We start from the raw sequence: 19390 nt of genomic DNA on the forward strand, positions 1-19390 counted from the left end.
TTAAAGGAGGAGTTCACCTAAAAAATGACTTATTTTCTATCAATTGCACACCCTATGAAGCCTTGAATCCATGGATTCTTTTTTGTTTTTGTCGCATTCCTAAGCTAATAATTTGATTCCCGTCTCCTACCGGCTAACGTATCCGGTAGGAGACACAAAGTAGATTATTTGTGTCTCCTACCGGAAATACACACGGGCATCAAATTATTGTCTTAGGAATGCCACAAAAACAAAAAATAAATCCATGAAATCAAGGCTTCATGGGGTGTGTAATTGATAGAAAATAAGTCATTTTTTGGGTGAACTCCTCCTTTAAGACATGTTGTGAGCTTGCAGATCTGCGATTTATTGGCAAAGAGATTTGGTGTAAAAAAGGGGGAAATGGTGGCTCATTTGCAATCGCTTGGTCTATTGTTCACCCTATAGGCTAGTCAATCTAAGCCAAAAAAGCCCAACCCAAAATAAAATGCATTAGAAATGTGATATAGTTTTTATTGGTCCTAATACCCTCCTACATCATATATTAAAAGTTTTCTTTCATGGATTTAGTGGAACATGGTCTTGGTCAAATTATGTTAGATATTGCAGGGTTTATGTAGAGTTATCCAACATAGGTGTCTTTTCTTGAGTATTGGGGGTCAATCTTTCCAATAAAACACTTTATGAGAGGATATTTTAATGTCTGATGCCTGTATTTGGGGTAACTATACTCCCAACACCCATTTGTTTGCCGCATTTGGCAGTTTGTGTCACGCTGCTCATATGGGAGTAAAAGGATCTAAAGCTGGTATAAATTGTTCCCATGACAGCTGTTATTATACTGACGACTGACAGCTCAGTTATTACATGGTTGACTGTTTATCTTTACTACAAAATAGGTTTGTCTTACCTTAGATTTAAAGGGATAGTTTAGTATTATTATTTTGATTTGTATTTTATATTACTAGGGAGTGTAAATGTGATTCAAAAGGTATATTTAGCGCAGTGGCATTCACAAAAACATAGTTTTTAATCATGTTTGCTAACTGCCCGATAGCTTTTGTTTCCACTTTTCAACTGACTTCATTAATGTATTTAAATTTCTCAAATACTATGAGATGCTGCTCCACATTGTCAATTGCCTCAGGAGTCAATGTCACCTTGAGGGCCTGGTACCTCCGTATGGTCCCCGGGGGAAGTGGGAGAGTGTAGCAGTGCTAGAGTCCACCTCGGGTGGGTAGAGGGGTGCATGTTGGTGTTGGCAAAAAGTCTGCTTTTGTAAAAGGAGACCCTGTCATTTGGTTTTGTTGGGGGCAATAGCTGAATGGGTATATAACCCCTGTTATGTGTTGAGGTGTCCATGAGAAAGGAGAAAGCTGAAAACAGAATTTCCCCCACAGAATTAGCCATTTCTCCCTGTGCCAATGCATTCACTGCCCCTAACCAGACCAAAGAGGTGATTGAGGACCTTGGATGTCAAGTAATGGCTGTCCTCTTCAGTGGAAAGTGCGATGTACCCTGTAACAATGTACTGTAAAATGGTAAATGGTGCATTTATATAGCGCTTTTATCCAAAGCGCTTTACAATGATTGTGCCATTCACCCATTCACACACACATTTACCAATGGCGGAGCAAACCATGCAAGGCACCAACCTGCTTATCGGGAGCAATTAGGGGTTCAGCGTCTTGCTCAAAGACACTTTGACACTAACTGTGAGGGAGCGCCCCAGCCCGGGATCGAACTGGGAACCTTGCGGTTTCCTGTTCACTCGAGGGCCAAAAAGGGAGGCAATCTTGGCCCCACTCCAGGGTAGGTCTGAGGCAGGCCAAACAGGGCCAAACCAATGTGTAATGCTGCTTGCTACTGATTGGCCGTGGTCGTGAATCATGTTGTTTCAGTAGACTAAAGTGAGGACTGTTTGCTCTCCCCCAGGACATCAGAACATGTAATGCAGCCTATAATAGTTTGCTGTGATTTTTGTTTTAATATATTTTGCACTGCATTGCTGTGATTTGCACTCAATTGGCTGTGATTTGCACTGGATTTGCTGTGATTTGCACTCAATTGGCTGTGATTTGCTCTGGTTTTGCTGTGATTTGTTAACATTTGTTGTTTATACACAGTTTTATTAACAACATCCATTTGGTTCCATTTTTACACTCAGAGTTTACAGACTTGTAGGGTCCATTTGGTTCTCACCAATAGCTGCAGTATACAGCATTTGTATACAGGACAGTTGGCCACTTGTCTACATTAGGCAAGAAGCAATGACCTCCACCTATGTATGCTACTTACATTACAATGACCGTAATCTGCTATGCATACCTGTGGATTTCAGTCGGGGTAGCCTACTATTGTGCTATGGAAATGGGAGAAATGTTGCATGCTGGGCCATGCAAGGCCATAAGGTGCGGTGCAGGGCTGCTATGTGGAAACGCAGAGACATGCCATATACATTCCTGTTTAGGACTATGTCCAAAATATAAACTTTTCAGGAAATGAAAAAAAAAAAAACTTTTCAAAAAGTTACTTAATTAAAAATGAAAAAGACTAAATGTAACTAATTTATACCCACCACTGTCGACAGCCTGGCGCCCCTGAGATCAAATCAAATCAGTGCTATTGAACACCCTTTACGTCTGTGTGTTGATTAAACAAATATTGAACCAATGAAAAGTCTTAAAAAGTGCTTCTGCTAAACCAGCTAACTCCACCAATGGGGGGTGGAGTTAGCTGGTTTTGCTGACTCCAGGCTCCACCCCCTTTTGACCTCCGATCTCATTGTGAGCTTGGAGGTCCATTCAGCTGTTCTTATCAATGATGAACAAAACCTCCTAACTCCACTTTTTGTTTTGTTTTTGTAATTTCCTGAAAAATGAACATTTTGGAGTTAGCTGGTTTCTGCCCGACAGCAGAGATATGCAGATGTGGGGGAACTGCTTCCATACCAAGCAGTTTCTACCTGAACCCCGCCCCACTACCACTCTACACATACCCCTATCCCCCATACTCCCTCCCATCTTCCATACCAAGCAATTCCTACCTGAAAGCCCCCCCTTCTTAGATGTGGGATGTTCAGGTTTGGATTTGAGTTTTATTTTTATTTTTAAACAACTCATGTTATTGGTGATGTCTTGTGTTCTCTGTGTTCAGGGTAAAAGGACCAACCTGCGTAAGGTGGGCTCGGAGCGGATCGACCACGGCTTGCGGGTCAAGTTCAACCCTCTGGCTCTGCTGCTGGACTCGTCTCTGGAGGGAGAATACGACCTGGTCCAGAGAGTCATCTATGACGTGAGTCACATACGTCCCACTACATGTCTAACGTTACCTGAAATACCTGTGGCCTAATGTATACAAGATGTCACGTGACGACACAAAAATAATAGATCTACAAGCAACACGTTTCACCGTGATTGATTGATTGATTGATGTACTTTATTTAGTAAGACATGAGAACAACAGTACATGGAAGTACAAATTCACAATACAAGGTCTACTAAACTGGGAGACTCATTAAGCACTGAGCTTGTTTAAGATGAGATCCCCACGCACACAAATCATGATGACATATAAGAGACAGACAGATAAAAACAGTGATACTTTGTTAGATTTTAGATCTGTTCTTTTTGTCACGTGACGCCTTCAGTCAACTCTACACCTGTGATAGCACACTGGTGTAAGAGCCTCATTATTGCACCGTATGATTGCTGTAGCCGTGGAAATGGGTTAACTTCTAAAACACTTTGGAAATGTTACGGAAAGGTTTTGAAAATTCATTTAAAAATGTGTGCAAACCCTGACTTTATGTTTACTAAAGAGCTTGACAGACGGGGAGACTCCTGTTACTGAACAAACACTCTATTAAGCAATGATAACAATCAGAATATTGATAACAATCAGAATATAGAGCCATTTAACACTTAACAACGTGTGTGTGTGTGTGTGTGTGTGTGTGTGTGTGTGTGTGTGTGTGTGTGTGTGTGTGTGTGTGTGTGTGTGTGTGTGTGTGTGTGTGCGCGCGCGTGCGTGCGTGCGTGCGTGCGTGCGTGCGTGCGTGCGTGCGTGCGTGCGTGCGTGCGTGCGTGCGTGCGTGCGTGTGCAGGGAGCACTGTTTCACAGTGGTTCGGGACCCGTGTTTGGGTCGCATTTTTCATGGGTCGAGAGTAAATATCCCCCTTTTTTCTTGTTTCCTTCATAAAAAAATGAATAATTATTTCAAAAGATTTAAAAAAGTTACAACTTTTCATCAATTAAAAAAAAATCCACAATTTTTCAAAAGTATTTGATAAATAAAAACTACGTTCAAGAAGTAGTGAAAATGGCAGATTTACAAGCTTGCAGCGGCTCAAAGCACCGCGTTGTGAGCTCGTTAGTCTGCCCCAACGCTCCTGATTTCGTGTATAGAGGGGCGGGTGTATAGAGCCGGCGAGAGATTGCGGCTGATCCCATTGGTTCACCGATCTGTCCGTCAACCCCCGCCCCGTTAACACAACATTACGAGCGACGCCCACTGCACTCTGGTTGGTTGGGAAATGAAACACTTCCTCATACCCAGTACAGGCTATGGTTGGGCCAGGCTTTTATTTTTTAGCAAAACTAAGCAATAAAAGCCTGGAGATCGAGGCTATGAGCTCGTAGATCTGCTATTTTCACTAGTTTGGGTCTCAGGCGCAAATATATAATTTCTCTGTAGAGCACTGGTTCTCAAAGTGGGGGCCGAGGACCCCCAGGGGTCCTTGATGGAGTTCCAGGGGGTCCTCAGCCAAATGAGGAATATTTTTAAAACACTTAAACCCTATTTTATTATTCGGATATTCGAAAACAGCTGATCTACAAGGCCACGAGGTGTCGCGATGCACCGCCTTGTGAGCTTGTAGATCAGCTCAACAAAATCATCTTGACAAATCTTCTCTTATGAGGGTCCCTGGCACAGAATCTTTTTCAGATGAGGGATAAATACATGACAATGTTTGAGAACAACTGGTGTAGAGCACTGATTCCCAAACAGTGGGTTGGGAGTGGGACCCAGTTGTAGGTTGTATGGGCCGCGAGTAAATATCCCTTTAGCCTTGTTTCCTACAAAGATTCTTTTTAATAATTTAAAAATATTTTTTTTGGTTTTATAACATTTTAAAAAAAGATTCAGAAATAAGAAAAAGTCAAGCATTATTAAAAATAAATACATTTAATAAATTACAAAAATAAAATCAATGAAAAAAAAAAGTAGTTAAAATATCAATGTGTTGAAACGTGACAATGTGTCGCGATGCAACACATTGTGAGCTTGTAGATCTGCTATTTTCACTAGTTTGGGGAGACATGACATTTATCTTTTGGGTCTCGAGCTAAAAAGCTAAGACAGACAGACAGACAGACAGACAGACAGACAGACAGACAGACAGACAGACAGACAGACAGACAGACAGACAGACAGACAGACAGACAGACAGACAGACAGACAGACAGACAGACAGACAGACAGACAGACAGACAGACAGACAGACAGACAGACAGACAGACAGACAGACAGACAGACAGACAGACAGACAGATGAATGTCTCTCTCTCTTCTTGCAGGACTCCGCTGCACTGCGCCGCCTCCTGTAACAACGTGCAGGTGTGTAAGTTCCTGGTGGAGTCGGGCGCGGCGGTGTTCGCCACCACCTACAGCGACATGCAGACCGCCGCCGACAAGTGTGAGGAGATGGAGGACGGCTACGCCCAGTGCTCCCAGTTCCTCTACGGTGAGTTACACAGTACACTGTCTGGGGATCAGACTCCTTTTAGCAGTTTTCTCATCCAGTCTTCTAGAATGGATATCGTCTCTGTCGGGTGGAAACCCTCATTATGTCCAAAACTGTTACTTTTCAGGATTCAAATTCAAAACCAGCAAAGGTATCAGATTGACCAGCTCAAAACAAGCTTGTAGATCTGCTACTTTTGATGCTTTTGTGTGATGCTGTAGTATGATCAAGTAGGGCGTTAACCCTAAAGACCGGGAACGTGTCTGTGTGACATTTTAAGATTCCTTTGGCTATTCTATAATAGCTGATCTAGATCTGCTATTTTAGAAAAATCATATTTTTTTTGGCAAATCTTTGAATATATATATTTTTTTTTAAAGCGAACATTTTTAACTCAAATATTTGCTGCTGGGGGGTCCCTGGAACAACGTATTTTGAGATGGGGGTCCGCGGACAAATACATATAATTTTGGGTGGTCCTTGACATGAAAAAGTTTGAAAACCACTATATATAGCAACTGTTAGGATTTAGAAGACATTTGTAGAATCCCCAGAAGCAAAGATTTGAGTTACAAATGTAATGTAAATATATATATATATATGAAAAGAAATAAACCTTCCCTCTGCTTATCTTTGGAAGGAACCGCACACTCCCAATGATGAAGGATCGTCCATCATCATTGGGAGTGTGTGGTTCCTTCCAAAGAGAAGCAGAGGGAAGGTTTATTTCTTTTCATATGCATCCTCTTGCCAAACCAGCACCTCTACCCTGGATGTGCACGAGAGCTACCTGTTTATATATATATATATATATATATCTGCAAAGATTTGCAAATTTTCATGATTTAAAAAAATAGCAGATCTACAAGCTCATAGCGTGGCACTCGGTGCCGTGCTATGAGCTTGTATATCTGCTATTTTTGAATAGCCAAAGAAATCGTAAAAATGACACAGATGCGTTCCGGGGCCTAATGGGTTAATTGACGAAAAAAACACAAAAGGTTAGAATATGGACATAAGAGGTTTCTGCCCGACAACGACGATAATGTTCCTCTGTGCAGACGTTACTTTCCCCGTGGACCTGCCATGAGGATGTGTTTTACTTGTGAAGTTTCTGCCCTGTGAGTTTTTTGAACCATATGTCTAATCATGCACACACACACCTGCTGCTATGTGAACCTACCGATGTGTCACCACTTTCACACCTTATGCTCAACCTCATGTACATACTGGACCTGCTGTCTGTGTATTATGTAAATATCTTCATTTTGATGTTCTCCTTTTCCATCTTTTCGTAAATAAATTCCCGACTTCATCGTACAAGAATTTTGCACGAAAGTAGCGGAAAATAGACGATCTACACGTTTTTTTTTCCTGAGAAATATATATCGTTCGGCCGATACAGTCATAATGATTTGAACCAGCAGGGAAAATATGCTTTGAACTGAAGATACATTTCTATTTCACGTAATATAACTAACTGGATTTTCAGATCTAGGACTTAAAATCTAGTCATATTGCACTGATCAGAATAACCGTCACCGAGTGCACAAGTTAATGAAGTTTTAAACACTGAATTAACACTGCTGTAGCGCCCCATATGTGTGCAATTTAGGTTTTTGGTGTGACTATTGTCATGGCAGACCCCAGAACAGTGTTTCTGGCATGTTTGGTGCAGACTGGAGCAATGGTGCGCCTGTGGCCCCTAGGGACAGGGCCCCTGGGGGCCACACATGGCCCCTGGTGTGACTATTCTCATGGCAGAGCCCTGAACAGAGTTTGTGCCCAGTTTGGTGTGGACCATCATCGTCATCCACTTTTTACTCTTCACATTTGCAGCTCTTCCGTTACACAGACTGTTTAGGTGGAAGCATTTGAACATTGTCTGAGCCAACAGTCTGTCTGGAGAGACTAAAGTTAAACTAACAAAACCAGTAACTAAACAAGTTGTTTTTTAACCTCAAATCGTTCCCTTAAACCAAGGTTAACCATCCAAGTTTCAACTCATGCCTAGTTGTAGTATTATAGTAGTATTTGTCTTTTTTTATTTTATTATTATTTATTTATCTGGGTGATAATAAAGTGATAACACTCAGGTGTTAGCTGCCTCATTCTGCTTTTAGGTTCCTGATGCAGCCTGGTGGTCAGAGAGAAGAAAAAAAAACTATCATTCATTCTATGTTTCCACAGATAACATTGTAGCATTGTATTCCAGGAAAAGACCAACTCTAAAATACCATTGCAACTGCATAAAAACGACTGTTTTGTCATACAAGTTCAGCACAATACATAATTACGATGGAAAGTTTATTTGTTTAGCACATTCCAACAACAAGGTAATTCAGTGTGCTTCACATGAAGTAATATTAACACAACAGTAAGCATTAAGACACGAAGACACAGGTGGTACACATTAACCCATTAAGACCTGAGGCCGATGCTACAAATGCCTTCTAAATCTAGCCTGGTAAACCCCCCCCCTTTCCGGAAATCTCATTTGCATTTGATTTCAGGAATTGGTCTGGCCTACAGGCCTTTATGGGCAATTTGGGAGCTGGGCGGGATTAGTACCGTTGACTGACAACCCCTTCAGCCAATCAGCAGTTTGTTTACCCCACCACCAGCAAGGGGACTTTTGAAAGGGCCATGCCGAAAATAGGTTGCTTTATTCGGATACATGCGTGTCACTGCCCGCCCCTGCCGGTTCTCTGAATTTTTATTTTTAAATAGGCTCTGTCATGATTAATTGACCACATATATGAAGTTAAACAACTACATTCTATCCGAACGATATCCTAAAAGTAAATTCCGTGCCTCAAAAAAGAAGTTTGAGAGAGTTTTCAAGTTTTAAAACCGAAACCAAAAACAGCGGACAGGAAAAATGGCTGCCGTTCCATTTTGGTTGGCTGCACTCGGTTCCATTGGGTTTCACTCGAATTCGCCACCTGATTGGCCAACCTTCGCTGTCAATCACAGAACAATGAGCGAGGACGCCGGTAGGAGAGTTCATGTTATGAACTCCGGAGAAACGCCCAGACAGGCCTGTAGGCCAGACTCACTACTGAAATCAAATATAAATGAGATTTCCGGAGGGAGGGGTTTACCAGGCTATTCTAAATCAGTGGTTCTCAAACTTTTTCGTGCCAAGGACCCCAAAATGTTATGTATAACCAATACAGAATCAATCAATAAAAAAAATACATTTCAGAGCAAAAACAAAAATTTTAATTGGGTGGTAAGGGACCTGGATTAAAAAAAAAAGAAAAAGGAAATTAACTACAATATGTATAGGCTTCTTCACACTGCATGACGACACATTGTTCAATTCAATTAGTTCAGTTCAATTCAATTCAGTTCACAGGGCTTTATTGGCATCTATATTTCAACAATAATGTTGCCAAAGCATCAAAATACTATTTGTCCAAAAATAGCTGTACCCACCCACCGGCTAACTAATACTTTTCACTAGATAACTCTTTCACAGATCCAACGGTAAATGAAAGAACATGATCTGTCGTTCCATCCACCATTATAAAGCACAACACAGTCTTCTTCCTTATAGTTATCAGGCTCACCATGGTACCAGAACCTGGAGTTGGAGCATTTAATTCATTACAATACCTTTACATTACATTCAACCATGACCTCATTTTATGTTCTAGATATCAGATACAAATTAACTGGCTAGTGAAATAGACATAATAGGTGTAATTGTCTTAGTGACAGTGTGGTAGGTTGGTATTTTATTATTAGATTTCATCCTGTTTAGAAAACAAAGGTGGCAAAGAAATGAAATATGGCAAATGTGCTGAAAATGTTAGTTGAAATGAATAAGAGTAGAATGAAGGTAAAGTCTTACGTTGGTGTGGTCAGTGTTGTTCCATCGACCCATTTCCACTCTCCTTCTCTCTCTCTGTCAGTCAAACCCAGCCACAAATCCGGTCTGAAACTGTTAACAAAGTCCTGGACAGAAAAGCTGGTTACTGAAGTACACACTGTACAATAGATAGTATTCAACACACACACACACACACACACGCACGCGCACGCACACGCACACGCACACACACACACACACACACACACACACACACACACACACACACACACACACACACCTGTTTTTCTTTGCTGTTTATGACCATCAGGTCAGATTGTTTGGCTCTACAGTCTTGTCTGCTCTGCTCCCAGGTTCTCCTCTCAGTAGAGATGTAATAACACACACCACCACCAAATGTAAATCCATTTGGTTCTAAAAACAAGAGAATAAAGTTAGACACGGTTTCCATTTGCTCAGATTAATGACAAATGATGAACAACATGATATAACAATGAATAAAAACAGTGACGTCTCACTGACCACAGAGCCTCTTCTTCAGCTCATCTCTCTCTGCAGTTATGGTGTTGTTTCTGGACTGTAGATGGTCAAAACTGGACTGTATGTGGTCTAGGTCTTTGGTCAGGTTGTTATATTTGGACTGTAACTCATCATTCTGTTCAGTTATGTTGTTACATATGGACTGTAGATGCTCCAGGTCTTTGGTCAGGTTGTTGTTCTCTTTAATCAGTTCAGAATCTGAAAATCAACAAACTGAGTTTTATTTACAACTTTGTTCTGATCTGACCTTCTTAATGAGGTTGTAGTAGCTGCTCTTTAACACTCTGTCTGTTCATTAAGGTTGTTATATTTGGTCTGTATCTGGTTGTTAGTTGGTATCTCTTCACTATGTTCAGGGCCAGTGTGAGGCAATGTGGCACCCAGGGCAAAATAACCAAAGTATGCTCCTTAAGTGGACTTCACCAATCACATGTGATGTAACATTCAGCTACTTAAAATCCGTCTGCTGTTAAAACCAAAATTAAATTAAAGTTTAGGTTAAAACGCACAACCGTCCACATACAACAAAAAATAGAAAAACTGCTCCTCGGAGCACAGGTCTCCGTCATGTCAGGTAGGTTATTGTGGGCCAACAATGTTCGGAATTCGCCAATCAGGATGGAATAGGAAAAATCAGACAGATCCGTCTTGATCACACGACCATAGAGATAATGTGTACGGATTTGCGTGATGTTTGTAAATTGCACGCTGTGCGGAGACAATAAGCAGGTCAGGCTGCAAGAAGTACATGCAGCTCATAGGTGCACACTACGCACTGGCAGAGGCAGACACAAGTGAAAAAATTAAATCAACATAATAATCAGCGCATGATTAAGCAAAAAAAAACAGAAAAAGAAAACGATGATCACATGATTCAGTCTCTCTCTCTCTCTCTCTCTCTCTCTCTCTCTCTCTCTCTCTCTCTCTCTCTCTCTCTCTCTCTCTATCTCTATCTCTATCTCTCGAATTGACCAAAACTTCACTGGAAACAAGTAGTTGCTCGCTCCCCCCCCCCTCTCTCTCTCTCTCTATCACTCTGCATCTATTTTGTGACGCAGAGAGGGATACATTTTGACAAATGTTTAATTTTGGTGGTTTTGTTGTCTTCCTTCCTTACTGTCTGTGTTGGGTAGCTAGGTAGAGAGCACAATAATGAAAATACATAGTTATGAAACTTGACTTACAGAGAGAGAGTCTGAGACCAATGTTGAGCAGAGCTTGAACACCACAAAGCAATCCAAGACCCAATCCAACCAGCCTGTACCGTCTTCTGACTGGAGACACACACACACACACACACACACACACACACACACACACACACACACACACACACACACACACACACACACACACACACACACACACACACACACACACACACACACACACAATAAAGAGGGAGTGAGATGAGTTAAAATCTTTCAACATCTTGTTTAAAAAGTTGAAAAGTAAAAAGATATTCTAGATATTTGTACATGTAGTTGTGGTAACATCTCTTACCAGAATGCAGTTTCTGTGGATGTTTCTGCTGAGCTGTTGTCTTGGTCCCAACATTTGCATAGATTATATCATCATCTTCTTCCCCATCATCATCATCATCATCATCTTGGATCTCAATTGTTTCAGCCATTTCTACCTTTAATTCATCTTGCAGGTAGTTCAAATGGTTCACCTCTTAGCAACAGAATGAACAATAGAGAAGTGTGGTCTTTCTTTTATGAAATGATGAGTTGTCATCCTCCCCCTCCTTCCTCCTGTTGTTTCCTCAGTCACAGTAGTGGTGAATTCACACCTCCACCCTTCTCACCCTCCACCCTCTCGACCACTTTCAGTCTCACATGTGATAAACTTCTGTGTAACACATATGTATCTTTTGTTATTTGGATTATTCTGTCTTTATATGTGACTTGTCAACGTCAAGTCAAATTCATTTATTACGCACATTTAAAAGCGACTCTCATTGACCATAGTGCTATACGGGGCAGGAGCTAAATCCACATACATTCTACACACATGATCTGCATATCTCTGCTGTTCGGCCGGAACCAGCTAAATCCAAAATGGTAATTGTTCAGGAAATGAAAAACAAAATATCATTTTTTCAGAAAATGAAGAAAACCTTATATTTTTAAAACAAGGCAATACTGCCTCATCAAACTTGGTATTGTGACTTTATATATTATCAGATACTTGCATGTGTCATTATATTATCACCACTTTACCCAAATCCAGTGCAAGTGGAGTTAGGAGGTTTTGTCCATCATTGATAAGAACAGCTGGCAATGGATCTCAAAGCTCACAACACATCACAACGCATTGTGAGCTTGGAGATCAGCTATTTATGGTGAGCGCCATCCTCATATACTATAGATCAAGCTGAATTCTGTACTTAAACAACTTTTATTTTAACATGCATTGTAAACAACCATGGATCTAACTGTTACCACTGTTGTTCTTCTACAGTTGAGTGCAACAAACAATTCTGCCTCAATACTCAATCATGTATTTAACAAAAGCGATCATGGCACACCAACAATAAATAAATGGCATATAAATACAAAATACATTCATGAAAAATAGAATCTGTCAAATCTGTAGCCTACTGCACTAACAATAACAACCACAGTTGAATTTACCTATCATATACAACATTTTATTATCACACTGTTGTGTGTTGTGTGTTGCGTGTGTGTGGTGGGTGTTTCTTAGTGCTTTAGATTGTCATAAAAGCTGTGAAAGTCTTTTGGCATGATCTCCTTGAGCTCTTGGAGATGTTTGAAACAAACTCCTGCACACACTCATTCTCTGTCCATTAACATTTAAAAAGAAAACACGAGCAGATGACCTTTGTGAAGACACCCTTCTCCTCTTTACTGGGGTGACATCTATCAAACCTTGCACATACATTCTCTTCTCTTCCCAGTTTATGTTCTCCCAAAAGCATTGAAAAATCTTCTCCCTGTCTGCCTCATACAGAGCAGAGCTTCTCTGAGAGCCTGAGAGGAGGGGGGAGTTGTTTGTTTTTGACGGACAGTTTGAGGGTCCAATGGAGTTAGGAGTTTTCGTCAGAGGCGCTTTTTAATACTTTTCATATGTTATTATTTTAAAAAAAAATACACAGATGTAGAGGGGGTTCAATAGCGTTGATTTATGAAAAAGAAAAAGAAAAACTGAAAATGGAGTTAGCTGGTCCCGGCTGGACACTGACGATATACAATAAGACCCAGCTCAAACATATACATAACACAAATAAGCAATCAGCAATAAGCACAGTAAGGACATAAATAAACCGATAACGCAATAAAAACAAGCAATGTTATATAATATATATAATAACATCAGCCACATCAGGTGGGAATCTAAAGCTATAGTGAATAAAACAGAATGTCTAGACTTAAAGGATTCAGTGAAGGGAGCAGATCTGACAGAGAGAGTCATGTTGATCCACTGTGTAGGAGCTGAGACAGTGAAGGTATGGTCACCCCTAAGACTCAGTTTAGTCTGTGGGACAACTAGGAGCCCCAAGTCAGCTGACCTGAAGGACCTGTATAATAACATACTGTAGGAGTGTTGTTTCCTCAGTGGTTCACAAACTTTTTGGTGTCAAGGACCCCCCCAAATATGTATTTGGCCGCGGACCCCCATCTGAAAATGTACCAGGGACGCCCAGAAGAGAAGATTTGTGTAAAAAAAAAATCAAGTTTCCAAACATTTTCGATAGTTTTCAAAAATCTTCAAAAATAGCAGCTGTACAAGCTTGTGGCATGCTGAGAGCTTGTAGATCTGCAATTTTTGCCAATAGCCAACATATAAATGGATAAAAAATGATTGTGATGCTACGTTAACTTTTTTTGTTGGGGGTCCTCGGACCAATGCTCTATCTAATAATCATCAACCTGTTTTCAGGCCTGTTTGTGTCAAATATCATGTATAACCAGGTCATTCAGTGTGAGGCCACTAGTATCTGACCTTTACAACCCAGATACCTCCATGTCCTACAGGGTTCTTCACACACACTTCAGCCTAGCATTGTTCATGGTCTACATGAAAACCCAGCACCTCACAACGTAACATAACTAGAAAGGGGTGCTTTGTAGAGCGCGTATCTCTGCCTTTTTTGTTGGCCTATAATCCTATATGCTTATTGTCACATGACTGCCGAGATCATGTGTACCTAATGTGTGGGGCCCCTGATGGGGCTGGGTTGTGTAAAGGCCCCTCAACAAGTGAATCCAACTTGGTCATTATATGACTCCAGATCAAATCTGTAGTGAATGATGTGTGTGAGTTGTGGACAAAATCTGTAGGAGTATAGCAACAACGTGTGTTTTGAAGAAAATGCACAATAGGGTCGTGGCCTACTGTATATGGGGAGTTGCATCGTGATTCAAGGAATATTTGTATGAGTATAGGGCTGATATAGTGCCAACATGAAGCCTACTAGAAGAAAAATCTCACTCACTCACTCACTCACTCACTCACTCACTCACTCACTCACTCACTCACTCACTCACTCTCTCGCGCTCTCTCTCGCACACACACACACACACACACACACACACACACACACACACACACACAGAGAGAGAGTCACACATACTGTTTTTTTCCCCTTTTCTAAGAAGGAAATGTAAGATGGAGGAAGTTTCCACTTTAAAAATAAGTGTCATCTTCAACAGGATGTGGTCTGTCTTTATGCTGCATGTCTGAACAACATGTGGTTATTATTCTCATGTGAACATCAGCTAGAGTATCATTATACAGTTATAACTCACTAATCATTATACTTTTACATCATTATAGTTCTTATTTTGAGACAACATTCTGCATGGTCTACAATGGTCATATATGACAGTACCACATGTCCAACTTTCTTTTTATTTATCTGGGAGAATTTGAAGAAATCAAATAATACAGCCAAAAATATGCTGCGTTTAACAATGATCTCAGACTATTATCTATTATTAAAATTAATGTGGGGCTGGTTGGCTGTGGTACCATAAAGTCCCACCCCACCTGATTGCTGAAGTTAAACCTACAGCCATGGTCCAAACTATGTTATGATGTGGCAGTGAAAATGTAGTGATGTAGGTTTGTCTCACACATGCTACTCAGCTACATGCTGAACAACAACATGCTTGAACCAGCATCCCTATTCAGGGGGGAACGTTCACCAAAAATAGCAGATCTACAAGCAGCAGATCTGCTATTGGATAAAGAGCGTACCAAGTTCAGTTGCAACTCAGGGCAGTTTATACAAAATTTACTTTATAGGGTTTAAGTGGTTGACTGCTGAAAGCCCCATCAGTCAGGATATAGTGAAGCTACCCACAAGCTACTGGGAAATGTAGTTCAGCTACTTAGCTTAGTGTAGTTAATTAGCTACGTATAGCTAGGCTACTGGCCAACACAGCACACAATAAAGTCGTGTCAGTTGATTGTAAAGAAGATCACTTAAGTATGATCACATCAACTACTGTACTGTAGCTGTTAGGCCTAAAAAAATCATGTTGGCTCCACCGGAGACATGAACACATTGTGGTGTAGCAAGGTTTTGAGCTCTGTTTTGTGCATAGTGAATCTACTGATAGCCGCATTGTGTGTGTGTGTGTGTGTGTGTGTGTGTGTGTGTGTGTGTGTGTGTGTGTGTGTGTGTGTGTGTGTGTGTGTGTGTGTGTGTGTGTGTGTGTGTGTGTGTGTCACAAATTGCAACAGCTGCAGACTTTCCTTTGATGTGTGTGTTTTAAGAGAAAGTATCATATATGAGAGATTGAAATGGTATTATTTCATTTGAGGAGCTGAAGTTGTAGTATTTGTAAAATAGCTGTTTCTCATCATCATGACTGCTGTACATAATGTAGAACCAGGGGGTTCATGGTCGGCGGGTCTGTTCAGTGCTAGAAGTTATATTCCGTTGCTGTCGGGCAGAAACCTCTTATCTCCATATTTTAACTTTTTGTGTTTTTTTCGTAAAATAATGCCCTACTTGATCATCCCACAGTGTCACACAAAAGCAGCAGATCTACAAGCTGGAAACGCAGCGCGAAGCTACACGTTTTGAGCTTGTAGATCTGCTACTTTTGCATTTGAATCCTGAAAGGTTTTGGACATATGAGGTTTCCACCAGACATAAATGATGTGTTGTTGGTATGGACAGTGTCATAGCAGGGCATTCTCTTGTAGTAGACTCTCTGCAGACAGTTTCACATCAATACTCCCACTATGTTATTATCAAAGACATTTCATGTAAAATGATCTGGTTACATTTAACATAAACAGGCCTGACATTATTTATAATTTTTTTTACTTATAATATTCAGTGCAACTGTAATGATGATCATTATATGAAGGAAACCATGCTTGTATATGTTATACGATACAATTCACAGCTATTAAAAGAGAATACAAATAAAACACATATGTGTTACACAGAACTTTATCACAGTATGAGACCGAAAGTGGTCGAGGGAGAGGAGGGAGAGGAGGGAGAGGAGGGAGAGGAGGGTGGGGGCGAGGAGGAGGAGGTCTGAAGCCACTGTCTCTGCTACTGTAATCTCTCAAGAACAGATTCTGCACTGCGTTGGAATCTGTCGGGGAGGTTCGTCATAACATGTGCGCATGGGCGTGCCTTCAGATCAGGAAGCGGGCCGCGCTTTACCCAATCAAATGTAGTGGGCGGGATTCACGTGTCCGTCGATCCTTCCCCCCTCGAAACAAACCGAAACTAATTTAACAATAGCGTCCGCGGAGCAGACAAAACCACGGAAAGATATTCACATTTTAACTTACTCTTTCATCATAGAAACAAGTGGGCTTATAACCAAAACGATCCATGTTCTCTGGGAGAAGTGGTGTTAGTGTTCCGTGTAGAAATATTGTTAGTGGGAATGAAAACATAGTCGCACCAACCGGAAGTGATGCGCTGAAGGCAGACCAAAAACACCGGTTTCCTTGCGCTCTGGTGTTACGTTTTCGTCCGCCCAGAGCCAACAGACATAGAACAAACAGCAGAGGGCGCTGTTTTTCATTTTCAGTTGGCGATGGGTTCCCAGATTGCTGCTACTGTGACAGAGACACTGAAGCCAGTTTGTAGATTAGAAACCCCACCCCTCTCTCTCTCTCTCTCTCTCTCTCTCTCTCTCTCTCTCTCTCTCTCTCTCTCTCTCTCTCTCAGTACTGCTGTCTCTCTGTCTATATGTGTTGTGTGGCTGCATGCATCATGACGCACATCATGTATCTGTGTGTGGAGGAAGCATGTAGGTACATGTGTGCTCGCATTTATTTTTTTTGCGTTCGCTTCCCGCGTTCGCGCGTCTTACTTGTAATTAGCCACACTCACCATGTGTGTGTGTGTGTGTGTGTGTGTGTGTGTGTGTGTGTGTGTGTGTGTGTGTGTGTGTGTGTGCATTGTGTTTGTCGCTGTGTGTGTCTATGTAGGCCTACAGTATGTCTAAGGAATTGGAAGACTGATGAAAAAAAAGTGTTTTGCGAGATTAGAATTTAAATGATCAAATCATTTTTGTCTGTGGTTTTCCAGAAAAACTCATCTAAAATATCATTACAACTACCTAAAATTATTTATTTCCCCCCATGTTTGTACAGTCACTGGCATAAAGCACAAGTTCAGCACAATAAACAAAGTTAAACATTGATTCTATGTTTCTATGTCTATCAATGACACTTTTGTCTCTGCTATGTTTAGAACAAGGGTTCCCAAACCTTTCAGGTCGTGACCCTCCAAAATAATCATATTTGAACTGGGGACCCCCCACCCTGACAATCACTTGGAATTGTAGGAGTTGAGGCCTTACATTTAGTTTGACTCGGTTCCACATATAAATATTGTGAAAATAGCGGATTTACAAGCTCCTCGAGGGTCTGTGAGCTTTTAAACCGGCTAATAAAAAAAAATCCTCTTTCTTAGGTAATATTTGACAAGTTGGCCAATGTTGGTGCCGCGCTGTGAGCTTGTTCATCTGCTATTTTTGAAAAATCTTGAAAGTGGTTGAAAAATGTCTAATAGTTTTGGATTTTTTAACACAAATCTTCTCTTCTGGGGGTCTCTGGCACAAACCATTTTCAGATGGGGGTCCGGAAGCCAAATACATATCATTTTGGGGGTCCTTGGCACGAAAAAGTTTGAGAACTACTGATTTAGAAGGCATTTGTAGAATCAGGTCTTAATGGGTTAACAAAGGACTGAGACACAGCCTAACTCTCTCTTAACTGAAGGCGTGTCTGTCCTGTGCAGCGCTGCTGTCTCTCTGTCTATTTGTGTTGTGGGCTGCATGCATCATGACGCACATCATGACCTATCTGTGTGCATGAATTTACTTCACCGGTGCTGTATATATATATATATATATATATATATATATATATATATATATATATATATATATATATATTGTTCTGCCCTTACAATACGTATAGTATAGAGTCTGTATGGCTTGGCAGACAGCTTACAAAGTGGTCCCAAAAAAGCTCCTTAGACACTGGCATCGTTTAGGTTCTTTACTGAGGGTCACTTAAATTGTAAAACTGAAAATACAGAAAATAGAAAACACAAACATTTGTGTCATAATTCAAAAACATACTCTTATATATCACAAGTTTGCAAAATGATCACATGTTGTTGTAGCTGGACTAGTTACATTCAAAGAGTGAATTTACACAAACATGTTAGGACAGATCTTAGCAAACATAAGAACATAAGCTTTAAGAGCCATATCTATAACAAACACAAACTTACAGACTTATCTTGTCCAAGGCCTGATATAAAGGATTCACTCAACATGCAGTGTGCTCTTGACAGTGTGTTGGTTTGCACTGAACTGATTCAGAACCTAGCTAATCCCCTAATTAACTCACCTGGTGAGCCTGACCAGGTGTAGAGGATTACCAATTTAGCTAAAGTACATATCACATACAAGGCCTCAAGGTGGCAGTATATCACAATAAAGGTGGCAGTATATCACACATAAAGGTAGACAGCACACTCCCCCCCATGGTATAATTGTGATTATGCCATTAATCCTTTCCTTTTTAGAAAAGCATTGCAACTTCTGAGATAGGTCTCAGGGACTCTTTAGGATTTCCTCCTTTGACAACTTCGGCCTTGACCTTTCGTACTCTGTTGTCCTTGCTTGGTATTGTCTCAGAAACCACTCCAAGTGGCCATTCATTTCTCTCAGTCTCAGACTCTCAGGGAGTCTTTGAGCAGGACTACATCTCCCACTTGAAGATTGAGTTTATGGCTACGCCACTTCTTTCTGCGCTTCCAA

At 40.9% G+C, this 19390-nt stretch overlaps 2 protein-coding genes and 1 long non-coding RNA gene across 3 annotated transcripts in view; 1 reads left to right on the top strand and 2 right to left on the bottom strand.

Moving 5' to 3' along the window:
• Positions 1 to 19390, bottom strand: part of LOC308101912 (uncharacterized protein) — a 109027-nt gene that overhangs the window by 37889 nt on the left and 51748 nt on the right. The gene's annotated exons all lie outside the window — the stretch shown is intronic.
• The window catches only part of LOC308104947 (apoptosis-stimulating of p53 protein 2-like), a gene marked incomplete at its 5' end in the record, with an annotated part of 30101 nt that continues 12050 nt past the window's right edge, over positions 1340 to 19390 (top strand). Inside the window, 3 exons of the mRNA XM_080455586.1 lie at positions 1340 to 1507; positions 3136 to 3273; positions 5599 to 5725. Of these exons, the coding sequence (XP_080311712.1) occupies positions 1340 to 1507; positions 3136 to 3273; positions 5599 to 5725 (433 nt within the window). The remainder of the gene's footprint in view (positions 1508 to 3135; positions 3274 to 5598; positions 5726 to 19390) is intronic.
• On the bottom strand, positions 10156 to 11741 carry LOC308102057. The gene is made up of 3 exons (XR_013934610.1): positions 11607 to 11741; positions 11288 to 11377; positions 10156 to 10301 (listed from the first exon to the last, which is right to left on the bottom strand). It is a non-coding gene; the product is annotated as an uncharacterized lncRNA (long non-coding RNA).

This window comes from Gymnoscopelus braueri (genome assembly GCF_963280865.1).
Source record: "Gymnoscopelus braueri genome assembly, chromosome: 2".
NCBI classification, from domain to species: Eukaryota; Metazoa; Chordata; class Actinopteri; order Myctophiformes; family Myctophidae; genus Gymnoscopelus; species Gymnoscopelus braueri.